A 19,503-nucleotide genomic window follows, 5' to 3' on the forward strand; every position below is an offset into this window, starting at 1 on the left:
AAATGACCTATGGTCGAATATCGACCATTTTTGATTTGAATGAAACTTTGCACACGTATTTGGCTTAGCAAACTGAGCATTTTTCACAGATGGAGAGATTTTTTATACCCATGAGTTACATTCTAAAAGGGCGTATGCCTTTTGGCATAGGTTTTATTCGAAGCATTGTAGCTCAGAAACCGTTGGTTGTATAGGAAAACTGTCTAAGAATAAGTTGTAGGGAATTGAAAATGCACCATAAAAAAAATATACACTGTACAAAAATTTAAAAATAAACAATAAATTTCAATTGAAAAAAAGAGTTGATTTTTTTATTTTTTTTAAAGAAACTTGACGTTAATACGCAACTTTTAAAAATAAGTCCAGGATGGAGAAATAAAAAATATTTTTTTTATGGTAGAATATTTTTTTTTTTAAATTATAATTTAAACATTTTTCAAAATATTTGTATTCTGATGATTTTAAAAGATGCAGAGAGTCATTTTGAATCAAAAAGCTCTTGGTAGTAAACATTCTAAAGGCATCGGTTTTCGAGTTATTTTTAATTTAAGCACGAAAAATAATTAATATTTCGGAAAATACACGTTTTTCCTAATTTGTCCATGGTTCTCCAGCAAAAACCATACGTTCATTGGAATGCTTGATCAAAAATATACAATTCATTCTTTGACGACAAAACGATTGGATAAATAACTCAAGCGCTAAACCTTAGCCTACCTACACGTTCCCCCTTGCCGAATGTTTTATAAAAAAATATGTTTGTCGTGCAACACTACCTAATTGTTTACTAATAATAACTGTTTGTAAAGTACGCAACCAATAATTACTGGGTTACTTATAATATCTGTTTTCGTATATAAATACGATTGCACTACTTCAGATGTGTTAGTAACAGTTTGCATTTTGTGAAGATGAATAAAGTGAAAATGGAATACACCAAGCCCAAATGCTGTAAACCCTTTCCTGATCATCGGTGCTTAACAAAGCTTACGCAAATTAAACGAAATGATAGTCAAGCCACCATTCATCCCTTCGTTGTTTACTATTCAGAATCTGGAACACTTAAGAATATCAGCTTCATCATAATATCGGAAGTACTCCATCATGATACTGTTGCGGTTCAGGTGTTCATTGCCAAATTAATGAGTATTTTGAAAACAACAATAGAGTTGAAAAAAGCGATATTAATGTCTGATGGAGCTGCCTCACAATATAAAAATAGAAAAAACTTTGCAAGTCTTTGCAAGTTCAAAACAAAATATAACGTCGATGCAGAGTGGCATTTTTTTGCGACTTCTCATGTAAAAGGCCCATGCGATGCAATTGGTGGCATATTAAAACGAATGGCAGGAAATGCAAGTTTAGCTAAAGAACATGATGATGATGATGATGATGATGGTCCCACCTCTTACCCCTACAAAGGTCGATTTATCTACAAGATAATTATTATAAAACAACTAAACCAGATAAGCAAACAAAACGAACTGGTTTTCATCACAGATATAAATTTCTTCACAATTGATCCAATGCTTTGCGGCGATTCAAATAGAGAAAATATTCGTCAAAAATCAAGTAATTCATCTACAAAGCGTTGTCGGTATCAATTTATTTGAAACTGTCAGCCAAAAGACATTAATTGCATCTGAGTTAAGCCAACATCCAGTGTAATCATCCACAAAGTCGATACAATCCCGACGAGGCCATTCCTGCCGTGATCAGCAAGCAAAGCACAAGTCCAGCTGCCAACTTCGATGTGATTTATAAGAGAGCCCCCACCTAGGGAAGTCGAGAATATTTCCAACTCGAAAATATCCTAGACCGGCTAGGAAACCAATGTCCAATAACAACCAGCAGAACTAAAATCGTTCCGATTACTCTGACGAGTATCTTGATAATGTCAAAATAAAATAATATAGGTATTCTCCATTTCAAATGATTAAATTTCTAAATTCAGTCCTTCATATCTGATCATCGCGCGCGATTTTCAAACCTTCGTAGACTACTCTTTTTATTTAATACTACATCAATAATTACAAAATCCATCATCACCCTCGTGACGAACATAATAGTTTTTCAGTGCTACCATATTCCTTTAAATAGCTATATAAGCAGAGTCCACAGAGATCATCCGTTACAAGAACTTCGTCAATTACAGTTTAGCTAAATTTAAAAAAAAAAAATAACTGCTTAAAATTCAGCTTTGACGTGTGAAATGCATAGTCTCTTGAATTCTGATAGCGTCGCCGTACGTCTGATGTGTCTAGGCATCGAATTGTATACATTTATTCCTTTAAAGAACAATGAATTTTGTGAAGCACTAGTTAAAAAATGTGGTGTTCTAATTTCTCCCGCATTTCTTGTGTTATATCTATGGATGTCACTTCCTCTAACAATTCGATCACACAAATATCGGGGCAGCAATCCATTAGCTACTTTAAAAATGAACACCATTGTCAGAAAAACAATTCGTTGCTTCACCGATAGCCATTGCAAAGCGTCAAGCATCAAGGACGAGGAAGTGTATCTATTGCATCTCAAAATCAACCACATTATTTTATTTTGCAAACGCTGCAATCTCGATATTTGTGTTTCATTTGCCAAAAATAAAATGGAAGTGCAAAAGTCTAAATGAGGAGAGATGATTGATTTATAGAGCTGAATTTTGCTGAAAGTATTCAACTCCTTTTTCAAACGACAGAGGATTCCATATTTCTTGGCAATTTTCTTGATGACATTATCAATGTGAACATTGAACTTTAGCTTGTCATCAATAATCACACCAAGATATTTGATCTCACTCACGCGATCGATTGTCTCACCATCAATTTCAACTGAGACATTTTCATTTACACGGTTTCGCGAAATAATCATGAATTTTGTTTTGTTGGTATTCAATTTTAGCTGTTTGAATTTCAACCATCCGCTCAGCGATCGCAAATCTTTGTTTAAATGCAATATGGCTTCTTCGAGATTTTTAGCTGCAATGAACAATACTGTGTCATCAGCAAAAAGATTTATGTCACAAAAACGCAAGACTCTTCTCATATCATTAATGTACATAATAAACAAAATGAACATCCCATTACAAGCGCCAAAGAATTGCATGATTGGTCTAATCAGAAAAGTAATAAAAATTCATCAAAAATGTCATTTAGTTGGGTATCATATGAAAAATATGAACAAGGAGTAACAGAATGGAGCAATATTTTCAAAAAATCTATAATAATAGCTGCCACACAAAAGTATTACTCTTTTGTTCCGATTTCAGAAAATAAGATACAAACGAAGCTGTTTTCAAAAGATGACGAATCATTTACTTATGATGTATATAAAATATAAGGTGAAACTAGTTCTGTAAAGTATCTATATCATAAAAAAATATGTTCCTAAGATGATAAAACTCGAAAATAAATATTTGATTCTTATATATATTTATATCACTTAGAACATTCAACTCTTTTCTTGAGAACCGTTCGCCTAATCGTTTTGTCGTTTTATTTTTGATCAAGCATTTTAGTGAACGTATGGTTTTTGCTGGAGAACCATGGACAAATTAAGAAAAACGTGTATTTTCCTAAATAATTATAATTTTTCGAGCTTAGATTAGAAATAACTCGAAAACCAATGTCTTTAGAATGTTTACTACCAAGAGCTTTTTGATTCAAAATGACTCTCTGCATCCTTTAAAATCATCAGAATACAAATATTTTAAAAAAAGTTTGAATTAGAATTTTCACAAAAAAATTAATCTACCATAAAAAAAATATTTTTCATTTTTCCATCCTGGACTTTTTTTTAAAAGTTGCGTATTAACGTCAAGTTTATTAAAATAAAAGTCAATTATAATAGTTCAAGAGGTTGTTTATTAGACACGACCGCAGAGTTAACGTAGAATACGACAGCCTGTCTTATGTCAATGTGTTTCTTGGAATCGGTTTTGGAATACACAAATCGGTAAAAAAGGGTAATTGTGTTTGTCAATGCCGTTTATTGACAACTGAATAATTGTTTTCAACATGGCAAATTTTTTACTTAGTTCTGAATGATTTACAGTGATAGTTAAATTCTGTAGAGGTGATTTATTTGCAATTATATATGAAAATTTTAATCGTTATACTACTAGCCACGCACGCTATATAGCATGCCACGTGTACGCTATATAGCAAGTCACACGCTATAGACATACACAGACACGCTAGACATTCACACGCTATATAGCAAACCACGCACGCTATATAGCAAGCCACACACGCACTACAGATATGCATACACGCTATAAACATACACACACGCTATATAGCTGTCTCGCTATAAACATACACAAACGCTGTACAGCTAATCACGCACGCTGTACAGCAAGCCACACACGTATATAGCAAGCAACGCACGCTAGCCACACGCTATATAGCAAGCCACGCTCGCTATATAGCAAGCCACACACGCTTTATAGCAAGCCGCACACGCTATATAGCGAGCCACACATGCTATATAGCAAGCCAAACACGTTATATAGCAAGCCACGCACGCTAGCCACACGCTATATAGCAAGCAACGCTCGCTATATAGCAAGCCACGCACGCTAGCCACACACGGTATATAAAAAGCCACACACGCTTTATAGCAAGCCGCACATGCAAGCCACACACGCTATATAGTAAGCCACGCACGCTAGCCACACACGCTATAGATATTCACACACGTTATGTGTACACACCCTATATACTAACGCTGGATGATGGTGGCTTCTCAAACCACCTGACGGTGCGAGTCTTTTTCAGTTTCGGGTTGTATTCACCCAACGATATCTGAACTGGATTACCGCTAGTGGGGTCCAACTCAGATCGAAGGGAGGCCGAGCTGAAAGAAGTAGGAACTGCAGCTAACCACTACCACCGCTGCTGTTGCCCACTGCTGATCCACGCTGCCTTCGCCTACTGCCATCGGTGTTGATGTCCGCTGCTGCTGCCTGCTGCTAGTAAACTGATTTGCTTGAGGAGAAACAGTCTCTTATATAGCCCAAAGAGTGCTTGCCCAGCTAACTAGGTACTCCATTCTGTCGTCCTTTATAGGGAAAGGCAGCATGTGACCAATCAAAAGTCGATATTTGAGTTTCGACAATGTTCAACAATTTTCAATAGTACATCAGTTCGAACAATCAGATTACAATTTTCTGCATTTGGAAGGGTGCTTAGATGATTTTCCAATCGATTGCTGCAAAAATGATAGGAATCGGTTGGAAACTGACTGAGTTTAAAACGTTTGAAATTGGACAATTTTCGTGACGCTCTCGATGCGTCAAAAAATCAACTCTTTTTTTTTAAATTGAAATTTAATGTTTATTTTTAATTTTTTATGGTCAAAATTTTTTTTTTGTACAGTGTATATTTTTTTATGATGTATTTTTGATTCGCTACAACTCATTCTCATTCAGTTTTTCTATACAACCAACGGTTTCTGGGCTACAATGCTTCGAATAAAACCTATGCCAAAAGGCATACGCCCTTTTAAAATGTGACTCATGGGTGTAAAAAATCTCTCCACCTGTGTAAAATGCTCAGTTTGCTAAGCCAGATACGTGTGCAAAGTTTCATTCAAATCAAAAATGGTAGATTAAATTGTCGCGTATTTCCAGGCGATTTGAAATGATAATCCAATAAAGGTACACTAAGGTCGTTTTTTACGCGGGGGATGCATTCCAAATTTGTACGGGCCCGCGTTAAAAACGACTTTTTTGAGTTGCAAATATAACGAAGAAACCCGTCCTAAAACGTTAAAACCTCGTTTGAATATGATAGTAGCAAATCTAGAGACCAAAATTCAATATTTTAAATTTTGAGTATTTACACCAAAAATTGTGAATTTTTTTGAAAACTGACATTTGACTCGTGGCCTAAAACGGAAAACGTGATTGAAATGAGGTCGATATCTTGTACCGTTTTTGAGAAATGGAGGAAAGCAACCCGCGTAAAAAGCGACCTTACTGTATATCCACTCTTCGAATTTTAGAATATTGATGTTGTATTTGAAGGAATAATTGGAACATAGTATTTGAAATTTGACGCAATATTTGTACTAAATGAATAGTTTTTCTATCACAATGAGTCCTAATTTCGAACTTCGATCAAAGCAGCTAGTTTTAAAAAGCCTTTGGGTTTTGATTCTTTGTGAGTTTGAGGAACAACCTTTTCGTTTGACACCTGTTTTCTTTAAATAAGTCGTGTAATCTTTGAGAAAATATACTTTCAATATTTTTACAATTTAACACATAATGGTTAAAATAAAAGTCCGATTACACTGGTCAACACAAGTGTGACCCCAAAGGTCAAACTAAGAAAAAATGAAAAATTATAACTTTTCCTGTGAATTTTTTCTTTCTAGGGAAACTATTGTGAGCTTCAGAGCAGAATTTTTTTCGATTTTTTAACCAGTGTTATAATTGAATGAAATGGGTACCAATTAAGCAACTAGAGATTGTTGAAATCAGTCATGCCAACTTTGACAAAACGAGTGAATTTGAAAAAGTTTCCTGAGCACGTTTCTTTTCATAACCTTCGAATTACCTCATACTACATCAACCACATCATCATAGAATTCGTTATTCAGGGGGTTTGAAGACAGTTCGTTCATTTGATAGGGTAACGGATCCATAAATCGCCCACTTTATAGATGACCAACCAGTTAAACGTGATACATTTTGATGTGTTACTTCGACGATGTGCAGTATTTACTGTATAGTGCACAATAAACATTGTGTTGCACATTCGGGTTGCATTACAGCCAAGATAACTTATCTAGTCGTGTTAAATAAAAATATCCTGATGAGTGCCCAAGCCCCTTAATTCGACCTCGGAAATCCTAATTTCGTCCACCTGAGGATCCATTTTTCGCCCACCTCCAAATATGACGAAAACAACTGTTAAATGAAACAAATCAACAAATGAAAAGAAAATCAACTTAATTATGTAATGCAATTGGTTGGTTAACAGTGACATACATTTATTTTGTAAAACATCAGCTTAGTACCCAGCCTTACTCGGGATTCCATGTTAGCTCTTGTTGTTATGGTGGTTTACAAGTTATTAGGTTGGTTTTTTGATATTCTATGCTACTATTGATCCTATAATTTCAAACTAGATTTTAAGAAGATCATGTTGTCAATCATGAGTCAATTTTTGGTTTATTCTTTTATAACAATCAATCTTGTATCGAAAAATACCTGTGTCAAGTGTTGTCAAGCTGTTCCGGAGTGAACATGAATCTTGTATTCAAATAAACAGCCATTTTTATACAATATAAAAAGATTTTAGAAGCTCTTATCTGTTTCAAGTGATGTTCTTGGTAAATCTTCAATTTAATAATACACCAGCTCCAGCAACTTTTCCTAACGAATTTTGGACTCTCCGCTATCAAATCATTATTATTATTGCTACATCAAGAAGCGGGAGGTGAAAACAATCGATCAAGGCGAATTTTTGAAGTGCTTCTCTTGAATTGTTTTCATGAAAGTCCAAAAATCGCTGGAAATGCAACATCAGCCACTTCAGATATCCCTAAAACATTCCAATAGTGATCGACAACGGTAGTTAATGTTGTATGCAGAATACCGGAAAACGCCGATTTACTTTTCGTAAACTAGAAATCGCCCTGTCGGGGTTCAAAATGACATCGGCCACCAATTCTAAGTTTCTGAGCATAATCTCCTTTCTAGATGGTTATCCCTTTCTTTCCTTTCAATTCTATGACCATCAGCTCTGTAAAAAGTACACGTTTACAGTCATACCTAGATATAAGCTAATCTCGATATAACGTAACTTTTTTAAATATTTTAAAATTAAAGTACAGCAATTATTTTTGGGGTGTATAATGTTCCGAATATATGTTCTTAGTAAGTTTTGAAACGAATAAGTTCCGTAAAATGGGGTGAATTGACATTTTTTTATTGTTTTGTGACTGGTTTATGTTTGTATATGAAAATTGTCTTAAAGGGGCCTAATACAGTTTTATATATACTGCTAGGTGAAGGGAAATAAGTCTTTGCGCACCTTTGAGTAACCATGAAGAATTTTGCATCAACTAAACTTTTTTTTTTCGTGCTTCGATATAACATAACTCGATATAACACGAAATAAAAGTTGCCTTATATCGAGGTATGACTGTATCAAGTTTGATGGAAATCAGAAATCGTAAACAATCTGTCCACGTGGTATGTGGATGGCCCCTTATTTGCTTTTGAACATTCAAAAGCATTAACATCGTGAGGATCCACCGGAGGGCGAAATATGGTGCCCGGGCGAAATATGGTTTCTCTACCCTACCTATTTGATTCAAATCGGTTGTGTAGTTTCTGAGATAATGGAGTTTCATAACTTTTACATTTTGATACCGATTATAATAAAATTCAAAAGGGTCTTATCGGGCAACTAGACTTTTCTATTACAACTTATTCAAGAGCAGCAAGCAGTCTTAGAAACATGTCTCTTGTCATAGCCTGATTTCCCATTATTATGGGGCAACAAGACCTTCCATATGACACTAATTTTGTGAAAATCGGTCCAGCCATCTCTGAGAAAAGTGAGTGCGTTAAAACATTCTTTGAAACACGTTTCTTTGCATAACTGTTGAACTACATGTCCAATCATTATAAAATTATTTTACAAATAATTCAAAAAACAAGCCCGTTCTTTTGATAATTGTTCAAATCGGTTGTGTAGTTTCTAAGATAATGAAGTTTTGTGATTTTCACATTTTGATACATAACCTCGAAACTAAAAATCTGATTATAATAATATTTAAAAGGATCTTATTGGACAACTAGACCTTTTATTTGCAATTATTTTCATGAAAATCGGTCAAGCCATCTCTGAGAAAATCGAGTGAGCTTGGGAGAGCGTTACATACATACACACACACACACACACACACACACATACAGAGGATGCTCAGCTCGTCGAACTAAGTCGATTGATATACGAGATTCGACCTTCTAGAGCACTTTATACCTTTGGTTTTTTCGGTGATTGCTATATTTTTCTAGGAGAAAGGCAAAAAGCTTGGATCTGGCCTTGTGGTTTCAATTTTCGAAACCACAAAATGAAAATGACACAACAGCAATTTCATTCTTTCAAGTTGAAGAAATTTGAAGAACACAAATGAATATTTGAAGAATAATTTTTTTTTTTTTTTTTTTTTTTTTTTTTTTTCAGGGGGGATTTGTTAGTAGCTTAAGTATTTATGATAAATATTAGTAAATAATGAGTATGTGTGTCCAATCACAAATGGTGACTTCTCAACACTGTTAGAAATTTGTAATTTTAATTGTTAGGATTTGTTTGCTTTCGCAATTAGGACTTATCATTCGTAGGGATTTAAACCTACTTGTCAGAAAAGGGGAAGTAAACTTACAACTAACTTAATTGCTAACTTATTGGCTATAAAGAGAGCTTATCGTAGCAATTGAGGATTGCAACGATTTTTGTCGAAAATTGTTAATAATTTTATTTGACATAGCTTCTAATGGTTCAACACCAGTAAGTCTATGTAATTCGAGTGTACCAAACCAAGGAGGACGCTTCAAAATCATTTTCAGAATTTTATTCTGAATCCTTTGAAGCGTTTTCTTCCTTGTTGAACAGCAACTTGACCAGATCGGTACAGCATAAAGCATTGCTGGTCTAAAAATTTGTTTGTAAATCAAAAGTTTGTTCTTTAAACAAAGTTTAGAATTCCTGTTAATGAGAGGATATAAACATCTCTGTGTTCTTCAAAAAAAAAAAAAATGTCAGTGAAAAAAATGACATTGGACAAAAAAATGTTGAAATTTTTTTATCTGAGCCGATCCATTGTATAAAGTCGATGAAATAGATAAATATCTTCATCCTCAAACACATAAGCATCACTAAAACAACAGAGCGCGTGCGAAATCGCAGTTAGGGAACATCCATAAATGTCGTAGCTTTTTTTTAGGTTTTTTTGACCCCCTCCTCCTCCATCGTAGCATTTCGTCACAAAGTCAGGACCCCCCTCTAGATAATTACGTAGCTTTATAACAAAAATTGAACAGACCATTTCAAACTAAAACTTTTCTTCAGTGTTATTTTTTCGCGAGCGCCAATATCACAACTACATCCATAAGAGTACACCTTGGATTCTCTTGGAATGACACACATTAACATACCATTTGAATTGAACCAGCGCGCATGGGAGGTAAAGCATAGAAAGAAAATAACTCACAAGATTTTTAATGCATTGCTGTTGCTTACTTGGCCGAGGGGGAAACCAGATGTGCTTTGCCATATGAAGATTTTTAGAGGCCGTGTGCAGATTTTGTTGACCTGCAGATGTGTGTAGTTTTTTCCTAGTTTCTGTAAATTACTGTCAGGGTCACCTTATATTTGCGCAGTCTTCCTCTAATCTGCATCTGTCTTTCTCTAATTTCTCTAAAATTCTTAAGAATTTTTGGTAATTTTTCAATAACAAATAAATGTTTTTAACTCGTACTATAAAAAAAGGTTTGTTTTATTTTGGGGCCTCCTCCTAAAACTGGGCCCTGGGCCCCACAATCGCAAATCCGGCTTTGGGCATAATTGTTCTTTATCGAAAAACTTTAGACCCGTATTTTTTTGTTTGGTCCTTAGGGTGATCCTCTTTGAATTCGGGTTGCCAAAAATAAACTCAAAAACATTGAACCGTTGAGCGATTGAAAAATTTTCAATGGCAAACTGAACGTATTTGACAGGTCTTTCAAGAAAAAAGAAAAAATCGTAATCGTACATTCAAAGTGCTACCAAAAGTTGGTATATCAACCGATTCTTATAAAACTCTGGGAAAAGGTTGTTATAAGTTTAAGAAACGTCGGGAAAATATAAAACATAAAAAATATTGACATAAAAATTCTGTTTTTTTTCTGCCTCCGACCACTGTGGCCCGATCAACATTGATTCGTTACATGAAAACCCAGTCATTTATCCGACTTATTAGCATTTGAAATTGGACAAATTTTTTATTTGTTCCGTTTACAGATTTTCATATCACATCCCTATGTAGCTGAATTTCCTTAGCGACGTAGTTCTAAGTCGTAGTTCGTAGTTCTGGTCAAAAACTCTTCAATGGATTCGTCCTAACGTTATGGATATGTCCTAACGTTAATCAACTCAGAGTTATCCAACTTTTAAGTTTTTTAAATACTATTACTTAAACATACTCTAACTTAAAAAGTAGCAATTTCATTGATTTCATTTGAAAGCTAACAAGATGTCGAAAAAATAACATACACATTCACACGAATCTTGAAAGTCTTATAACTTAGTTCAACACATTTTAAACAAAAAATTAGGAAATTTAAACATTCTCATCATTTGCCTTGTCTGCACGTTTGGCAACCTGTCTCTGCAAACGAAAAAAATAATATTAAAAACCATGCTAAACATACGTTAACCCGTAAAAATTATCATAGTGAATGTTCTTATTGTATTCTATTCCTAATTTTTGTATGTTTGAACGATGGCTCAGATGTTCACTCAAATGGTTAAATCGTTTCAATCTGACATAATTTGTATCTGTTATTCATAATTCGTACCAAGATGTATATGCATATGAATAGCGTAACTGCTGGCGCAAATTCCATTTTATATACATAGAACGATGCATATGTATCGCGACTGCTTGGCAGATTTTCACTCCAGCTGTTGGACCAATGAACTTCTTGTGGTAATTAGTGTTGCGCACGTCTGGAACAAGCAGTAAAACTGCTGTAGCATAATAATGGTTTTTGGAAGAAAATATCGTTGGATCTGAACAGCGTAAGATGAACCGCTTTTCACCAATGGGAGTGCACTATTTCTCTTGAAGGCTGCCGTGACTCAAATAGTTAAAAAAACCGTTATGATCTTTTCACTTTTTCATATAAAAATTTTAATTTCTTCAGGCTTGATTACGGTGCACAACCTCTTTCCGTTTCATTTTCTCCGCAATTCGCCATTGCTACCATTCGCGCTTGCATAGTGGAATGAAGAAGCTATCTCTGGCATCCATTCATCCACTGATTTCGGGAGACGTAATATCCATGGCATGTAGCTCATGCTTCCGTGTTCACATACCAAATTTCTTGCTCGTCGCCATTCTGTTCTGGTTGTTGCAGTCTTTTGTTATACTAAATTAAAGTTAAGGCCCCGTTAAAAACTGTCGTGTAATGCTATGAATTTTATCCATGCACATCTTCAATTATCTAGGTATAATTATCATGTTTTTTGTTTGAAGATGGCATCTTTAGAATGTACATACAGTCAAGCTCCAGAAAGCATGTCACTATTATTTAATTATGTAAACGTTAGGTCATTTAAACAAGGAATGTCAATATAATTATAATTGCATCTGCCGTAAAATCATAATAACTGTGTTTCAATCGCATTTGTTAAAGTTTTATTTAGGCCGTTACAAATTTTATTTTCATTTTATGTCACCCCCCTTTCAAAAATCTTGAATATTGGGAGGGGAAGAAAAAAAAAGCTCAAACCGTTTTGTTCATTTTATTGATTTTCCGACAGCATAAATGCTTAATTTAGCAACAAACTAGTCCAGTGGCAAGGAGAGTGTCGTTAATAGGCAAGCGAAATAAATAATAATAATAATAATAATAAAGTGTTATTTTTCAAAATTTATTTGAGTGCAAGTTACAAACGTCATAACTTGCACACAAACTTTAATCAAAGATTTTTCTTTTTTTCGTCTCGGTGTTATTTATTTTTTGCCACCCCTTTTACCAACTTTGATAACCTTGGACATAAAAAGAATTCGAAATTTGTATCAGCCTTATTACTATTTTGACACAGAATGGCGTACAATGAAATGAAAAATTTCTCACTTTTTTCTTATAATAAATAATCTATACAACGGCGTCCATGAAAAATAGCTTTATTCAATCTAGTCCAATATCATCACGTTTCACATTATTGATATTAAATCACTCAATTGCAGTTGTAAACATATAGCTTATGTTTTAGGTTCAATAATCTTGAGATTTGAAAAATGTTAGTTTGGTAAACTTTATATTGAATACAAGAAGAAAACCTAGATAAAGGTTAATTTATAAGAACTTAATTTTAATTCAACATATCAAACGAAATAATTCACTAATATTATTAAATCATACCTTCAAAATTGAAGCCTATAATCACAGACAAACAGACGTGCCTCTTCGTCCTTGTTCCGAAACGTTACACTCATGCGCCACCATGTGAGCTTATTGCCTACTAACTTATTTTCGTAAAACGGTTTTTGTCTTTGCTAATGGGTGTGCACGCTTGCTCAAATCAACACAAGCGGCATTACTGATGGTTTTTGTCTTTAATAATGAATGTGCACGCTTGCTTATAGCGACCCTAGCGGCAATATTGCACACTAAGCAAAATTTCAAGATTATCGTTATTTTTCTGGTCGATAAAATCGTCATCGAGTGGCACGTCTGTTTGTCTGAGCTATAATTAAATGTACGTTCAATTCATTTCACCTCAATTAATAATCGGGGTTAAACTGTATTTGGTCAACCTCAGATATGTCGAAACTATATAAAAATGTTTTTTGACTTTTCAACTTTTTGATATTGCTTATCAACAAGTTATTCATCATCATTTTGTGAGAACTTCTGGCTGTAATGCGGGTAACTTTCGCGATCGAACGAAGAAACAACCAACGGTTTAACGGGGTTTCGGAATATATAGTGAACGGGTGTTAGCTTTAATAATTCAATTTTGCGTCTATCTTAATATTGGCAGCGATTGGGTTTTTATATCGATGATGACAATAGGCAACGTAATGAATAATAAAAATAGAGAGAGAGAGAGAGAGAGGGAGGGGGGAGATACGCCTTTTTAAAGATAAACTCTAGTGAGATGGCGCTGCTGTGAAAAAAGTGTTGAGCAATTATGAATCTGTCAAATTCAGTGCAGAAATTTGTAAATATTAACTTGATCTGCATTCATCGCTTAGTGCACTCGTGTTTTACTTTAAAAAAACTAAAAAATCGAAATAAAACATTAAATATGGTAAAGCAAAACTGCTAGTAAGTTACAAATTCACGTAAACTCTTAACAAAACTTATCTTCCAGGTAGCAAACCTAAAGAATGTGAAATTACGTTGCGTAATTCATTCTTGCCGGACCCGAGCTCCAGTTTTGTATCCTGTGCCTATGGAGATGCAAAAGATCCTAAAATTAGAGCGTAATCCAGCGCATCGGATATGCAGTAACCATTTTTCTCCAGATGATTTTATTACATATAAGCGATCAAAGTTAAACGCACAAGCAACACCAACGATAATTTCGAAAGGATGCATTGCCAAACAGATAGTTCCTAAAGAGGGATGCTGGGTGGTTGGATGCAATGTAAAAACCAAGAAGCGTTTGGTCAAAATTCCTCATAATGATGCCATTCGTAAAAAGTGGATATCATCGCTAGAGCTTACCAACAATATTGAAGACAAAGTATTGCGTGAATTGATGATATGCCATAAACATTTTCGTGAAGATGATTGGTCGTTAGGTAAATTTTTATTTTCTAGTAATGCATAACTATGTTTACGTATATTCTAGTATGTGTATGTTATTTATATATATTATAGTAACAACGAAGTACTTTAAGTCAACTGCTGTTCCACGGCGAGCTATCGGTGCGAAGATCAAGAAACCTCTACACAAGGCCAAAATATATGTACACTCAAGCTGTAATGACGATAATGTCACACCGGAGCATGGATACTCTTTTCCATTTACACTTCCTCGCAGTAGAACTATGTGTTTTGTTACTGGTTGCACTGCAAAAGCTGGGAATGGAATAAAACTACACATGTTTCCTTTCAACGACAGAAATGTTTGTAAGCAATGGAAGCATGCAATCCGTAGAGTCACAACCCCGACGAAAAATTCCAGAGTATGCAGCCGACACTTTTTACCCTCAGATTACAGAGCAGGTAAGATTACTGACAGAAAAAAAACAGTTATGTTTCTTTCGTGGCTCTTTAATTTTTGTATGATTTCAGGAGGAAATCGCCTGAAACCGAGTGCGATACCATCGAAACATTTACCTTCACCAAGAACCACACATGATATAAAACTGAGTAAAATTGTTCGTGTGTCTTGTAGGCAGCGTTGCCAGGTCATTTTTTTAAAAATCTGGAAAAGGCAAAAAAAAAATCTGGAAAAAAATCTGGAAGTCATTTCGTGGGGTGAAAGGTAAATTCTTCGGGTAAAAGTCTTGGGGTACGTAAAATTTGAGGTGACAAAATTGCAAAATTTCGCGCCAAATTTGAAGTGATGACCTTTTTGCGGAACAGAGAAAATAAAATCTGGATAAAATCTGGATCATTCATGAAAAATCTGGATAATTGGACATCAAATCTGTCTACCTGGATACATGTTCAAAAATCTGGATAATCCAGCTAAATCTGGATACCTGGCAACGCTGCGGGTAGGAGACGCTTCAACCATGATCTATCCCCTTCAGGCATACCTGATGATCTTCGATCGTTCAGAGATTTCAGCGGTGATGGCGATAGAGAATTAAAAGAACATTCGAGTACTTTGGATGGGTTTCTGGCGAATAATGCTTCGGATGCTGACCGCAACAGTTTTGCATTAAATGCTACGTGCAGCTCGAGTAATCCAACATTGAACGACGGTCAAATATATGTTTATGCCTATGGTGGAATAAGCCATGTTCACAACTCTAATGAACAGGATAAAATTTATACCGACGTTCAATATCAGCAGGACGATCCAGTACTCCACTATAATCCGATCGATTTCATTGAACAGGCTCGCGAAAAAAACTTCAAATTTAGCAAACAAGCCACACTCACGAGTCTAATTAAATCAGATCGGGACGCAAGTGTTTGGACAGGAGTTGCTTCACTGAAGCAATTAGATGCCATTTGTATATCTGTTAAAGCATTAGAAGATCAAGTATACCAGAAGCGGTTCAAGGCACACGCTGTTGACCGGGTTATCTTAACTTTATCGAAGCTAAAGCAAAACATCTCGTTTTCAGCACTGTCAACTCTGGTTAATATATCAGCAGCAACTGCTTCGTATTATTTTAATCATACTTTACAAGTTTAAGCTCAAGTTTTGCGACAATTTATTTACTGGCCAAGCCGTGAAGAAATTGGTTATAATATTCCACTATGTTTTAGAGCGGGTTTCGAAAATGTTCGATGTATTTTCGATTGCACAGAAATTCCTGTAGGGACACTCAAGTGTATCAACTGCCGTATCGCATGTTTCTCTAATTATAAAGAAAGGAGAACAGTGAAATTTTTAATTGGAGTAACCCCTGCGGAAATGATAAGTTTTGTTAGTGAAGCATACAGTGGAAAAGCTTCAGATAAACAGATATTCAATGAACAAAACGTTGTGTCCTTATTCGATGCATTCAGAGATGAGATTATGGTGGACAAGGGCTTTAATATTGAAAATGAGTGTTTAGCTAAAGGTATTCGTCTACATATCCCACCTTTTCTGAGAACCGTGCGTCATACTCCTGCTGATGCCATATTGAATGAGAGAATTGCCAAAGCAAGGATTCACGTAGAGCGCGTAATTCAACGTGTTAAACTTTTCGGAATATTTCAAAACTCAATTGAAACATCCATGTTGGGTCTCGTAAATGAAATAATGACCGTTATATGTGGATTAGTAAATCTTTCAGCTCCTATATTACAAGACGATAAGTTTTAGAATGATTTATTTGTAAATAATTTACGACAATACAGATCAGCAATGTTCTATATCTCTACAATTTGTCTTATTTAAAAAATTACAGCTTTTAGTCGAGTAACTAACAACCTTATGTATTATGTGGCATGTGTCATCTACACATTATCCAGTACCTTTTCTATGCTCTACTAGTATAGTATATAAATCAAAATTGCATTTACTTATAATTACACGAACGTGACCTCAACAATGAATCTCAACTTCAAATTCCAAATTTGTTTTCGTCTCGGTCTTTGTTCACCAGTTTCTATTTTCTATCCAGTATTTCAATGTTCATTATATTAAATTATCAGTTTAACCTGCACAAACATTAGTCACTCTACCCACTATTTGTGATAACATGTATGAGAAATAGATGATTTTCAATACACTTACTAGTTGTAACGCATACTCTTCATCGTAATCAACTTCTGTAATTGCGAAATCATCTTCGAACTTTGAATAAATAATAAAATCACATTTATGTAGCTTCAACACATACATAGCAAGCTGTACTTGTGCAAAATATTTATGATTCCTATTCAGCTGAAGCCCTGAGTTGGTTCTACGTAAATATGTTTTTGTGGTTTTACATTCGTTCATTACCCATTCTATATTATGGTCAGCTCCAAGCAATGGACATTTTATCTCGAGCAGTACTCCATTCATAGGATCTACACCATCAGGGCTTACACCTATCCATGGTTCTATAAAACTTATCACAAAACCGCACCTTTTGATCAAAGGGTTACGTTTCCTCATATAACAATCTAATGCTAACTGTTCTACCTGTTTACCATACTGAATAGCTTTTGTATGCAAAGATTTGGGACATAGGTATAACTGTATCTTTTTTGTCCAATCTGCGTTTTTGTTTTTGTAATAAGTATATAACTGATAACAAGAACTTCCAGTTATTCTTATTGATCGATGTAACCTCCAGCTGCTATTATCTTGCAACTTGGTATCTATACAAATCCCTACAATTTCTGATAAGGTTTTGACTATATGTTTTTTATAAAACATTTTATGGCCATCTGAAACAAATTTTATATCTATTGAATGCGTGGGATGTTGATCCGAAATTTGAATTAAATCACGAAGCTCATAGTTTGTCAAAAACTTGTCCAAATTATTTGTTTGCAGTGGTCCTATTGGAAATCTATAACATGTTTGCTCTCTTCCGGTGATGTGTTTCTTGACAGCGGAATCGGGTGAAGCTGTAAAAATTAAAATAGGTAGTCATGTTTCAACTACTTCAGTACCATCCTAAAATAATTTGAAACTTACCATCCATAATACGATCAAAGCCTTGTTTAAGCAATTCCCTCATGTTGCCAAGATCAATCACCGCAAGTTGCGAATGCTTCCTGGCACAGCAAAGATTCCTGACAACTTTGGCTTTCCATAAATCAGTTTTCTCGCTTTTACTAATTCCCCATGCTTGGCGAGAGCTGGTACATGTTAAATATTCTACAAAGCGAGTGCTGGAAATAGCGATTTAGATTAACTCTTAGTAATTATCAAGTATGTAGAAATATTACTTAGCGAGATGAAGCAAACAGGCGACAATATGTTTACATCTAGCGGTACCCGCTTTGCATACACATCGAAGAATCCAATGACGGAAATCGTAGCCAATATGCAGTTTAACTTCATGAGGAACGTCTCCTGGATGGGAACTTTGGAGCACAAATCCACAAATATCAATCATGGAATCACTTTCATTTGTATAACCGATGCACACAACATGACCTGATTCAAAAACAGATTGCCCTTCTCGAAGCGGCCTGATGGAATCTCCTATGTAGTCCAAAATATCCCCTAATGTAATGTTCACCGCTTTTGTCACCGCGATTTCTCCTGCAAAGATAAACATAACCGCAATGAGCTAAAGCAAAAAGGAAGAGTTATTATAAATGCGATATCCTACAACACTAGAATTACATACCAGTAGAATGGAAAATTCGTTTACTTTCCGATGACTTCATGTTAAAGCAAATCACCGACCGTAAAACTCAATAAAAATCGAAAAAAACACCCGGTCAAATGCACAACAGCAAGAAAACAAGTCTATGACACTTTTTAGTTAGTTCTTCGAAAATTAACCAGGTGGCGCACATGCATTACACGTTTCGATTAGATAGGCCTATAGATAGATCATCTCTAAACCAATTATGTGGTGATGCATTTTTATAGCGCAGGAAATCATTTATCCCACTTTTGATCAAAACTGCGTTCGTTTTGACGTTACCAGCGGGTCTTGGGGTACGATGCTGACCTAACAAGCCAGTCGTCGTAGGTTCGAGTCATGGCTCGGAAAGGACTGTTAGTGTCAGAAGGATCGTAGCGCTAGCCCCGCAATTTTCCTGCACACTAAAACAGTTGGCTGCGAAGTCTGTGTATAGTAAACAGAAGGTCGAGTTCCGAATCGGAATGCAGCACAAGGGCTTCGGTTTGCTTTGCAGCACAAGGGCTTCGGTTTGAAAACCCGAAACCCGACCATCTCTATTGGAAAGTGTAGTACCGTCGCGAAAACAAATTCCACAACAGTAACACAACACTACAACTCGTTCTAATGCATACAGCGGATACAATATGAAGGAAAAGCAATATTTTGAAGTAGAATACTTCTCTCAGGAAGTTCGGCTACATAGGAATGTGAAATGAAAATCTAAAACCGTAAAAGTTAAAAATATGTCCAATTTCAAATGCTAATAAATCGGTTAGTATTCGATGGATTTCCTTCGTTCTTGTA

General features: G+C 35.2%; 2 protein-coding genes across 2 annotated transcripts; one reads left to right on the forward strand and one right to left on the reverse strand.

The window, feature by feature from the left end:
* Positions 1-13,920: 13,920 nt before the first annotated feature.
* LOC129731393 (uncharacterized) lies at positions 13,921-15,985 on the forward strand. Its single transcript, XM_055691369.1, has 4 exons — positions 13,921-14,039; positions 14,103-14,535; positions 14,615-14,962; positions 15,032-15,985. The coding sequence occupies exons 1-4, from the start codon at positions 14,037-14,039 to the stop codon at positions 15,226-15,228; spliced, it is 981 nt and encodes a 326-aa protein (XP_055547344.1). The 5' UTR covers positions 13,921-14,036; the 3' UTR covers positions 15,229-15,985.
* Positions 15,986-16,757: 772 nt separating this feature from the next.
* LOC129731002 (uncharacterized) lies at positions 16,758-18,700 on the reverse strand. Its single transcript, XM_055690700.1, has 3 exons — positions 18,290-18,700; positions 18,036-18,232; positions 16,758-17,965 (listed from the first exon to the last, which is right to left on the reverse strand). The coding sequence occupies exons 1-3, from the start codon at positions 18,622-18,624 to the stop codon at positions 17,061-17,063; spliced, it is 1,437 nt and encodes a 478-aa protein (XP_055546675.1). The 5' UTR covers positions 18,625-18,700; the 3' UTR covers positions 16,758-17,060.
* Positions 18,701-19,503: the final 803 nt, after the last annotated feature.

This window comes from Wyeomyia smithii, chromosome 3 (assembly GCF_029784165.1).
Source record: "Wyeomyia smithii strain HCP4-BCI-WySm-NY-G18 chromosome 3, ASM2978416v1, whole genome shotgun sequence".
NCBI lineage: Eukaryota > Metazoa > Arthropoda > Insecta > Diptera > Culicidae > Wyeomyia > Wyeomyia smithii.

What these genes read in the sequence shown, in the direction of transcription:
- LOC129731393 (XM_055691369.1), top strand. An exon ending in TGAAGATGATTGGTCGTTAG is followed by an intron (nt 14,536 to 14,614) that starts GTAAATTTTTAT and finishes TATATATTATAG; the next exon opens with TAACAACGAAGTACTTTAAG. An exon ending in ACCCTCAGATTACAGAGCAG is followed by an intron (nt 14,963 to 15,031) that starts GTAAGATTACTG and finishes GTATGATTTCAG; the next exon opens with GAGGAAATCGCCTGAAACCG.
- LOC129731002 (XM_055690700.1), bottom strand. Translation starts at nt 18,624, where the DNA reads ATGTTTATCTTTGCAGGAGAAATCGCGGTGACAAAAGCGGTGAACATT. An exon ending in TGTTTGCTTCATCTCGCTAA is followed by an intron (nt 18,233 to 18,289) that starts GTAATATTTCTA and finishes CGCTATTTCCAG; the next exon opens with CACTCGCTTTGTAGAATATT. An exon ending in CTTTGATCGTATTATGGATG is followed by an intron (nt 17,966 to 18,035) that starts GTAAGTTTCAAA and finishes TAATTTTTACAG; the next exon opens with CTTCACCCGATTCCGCTGTC.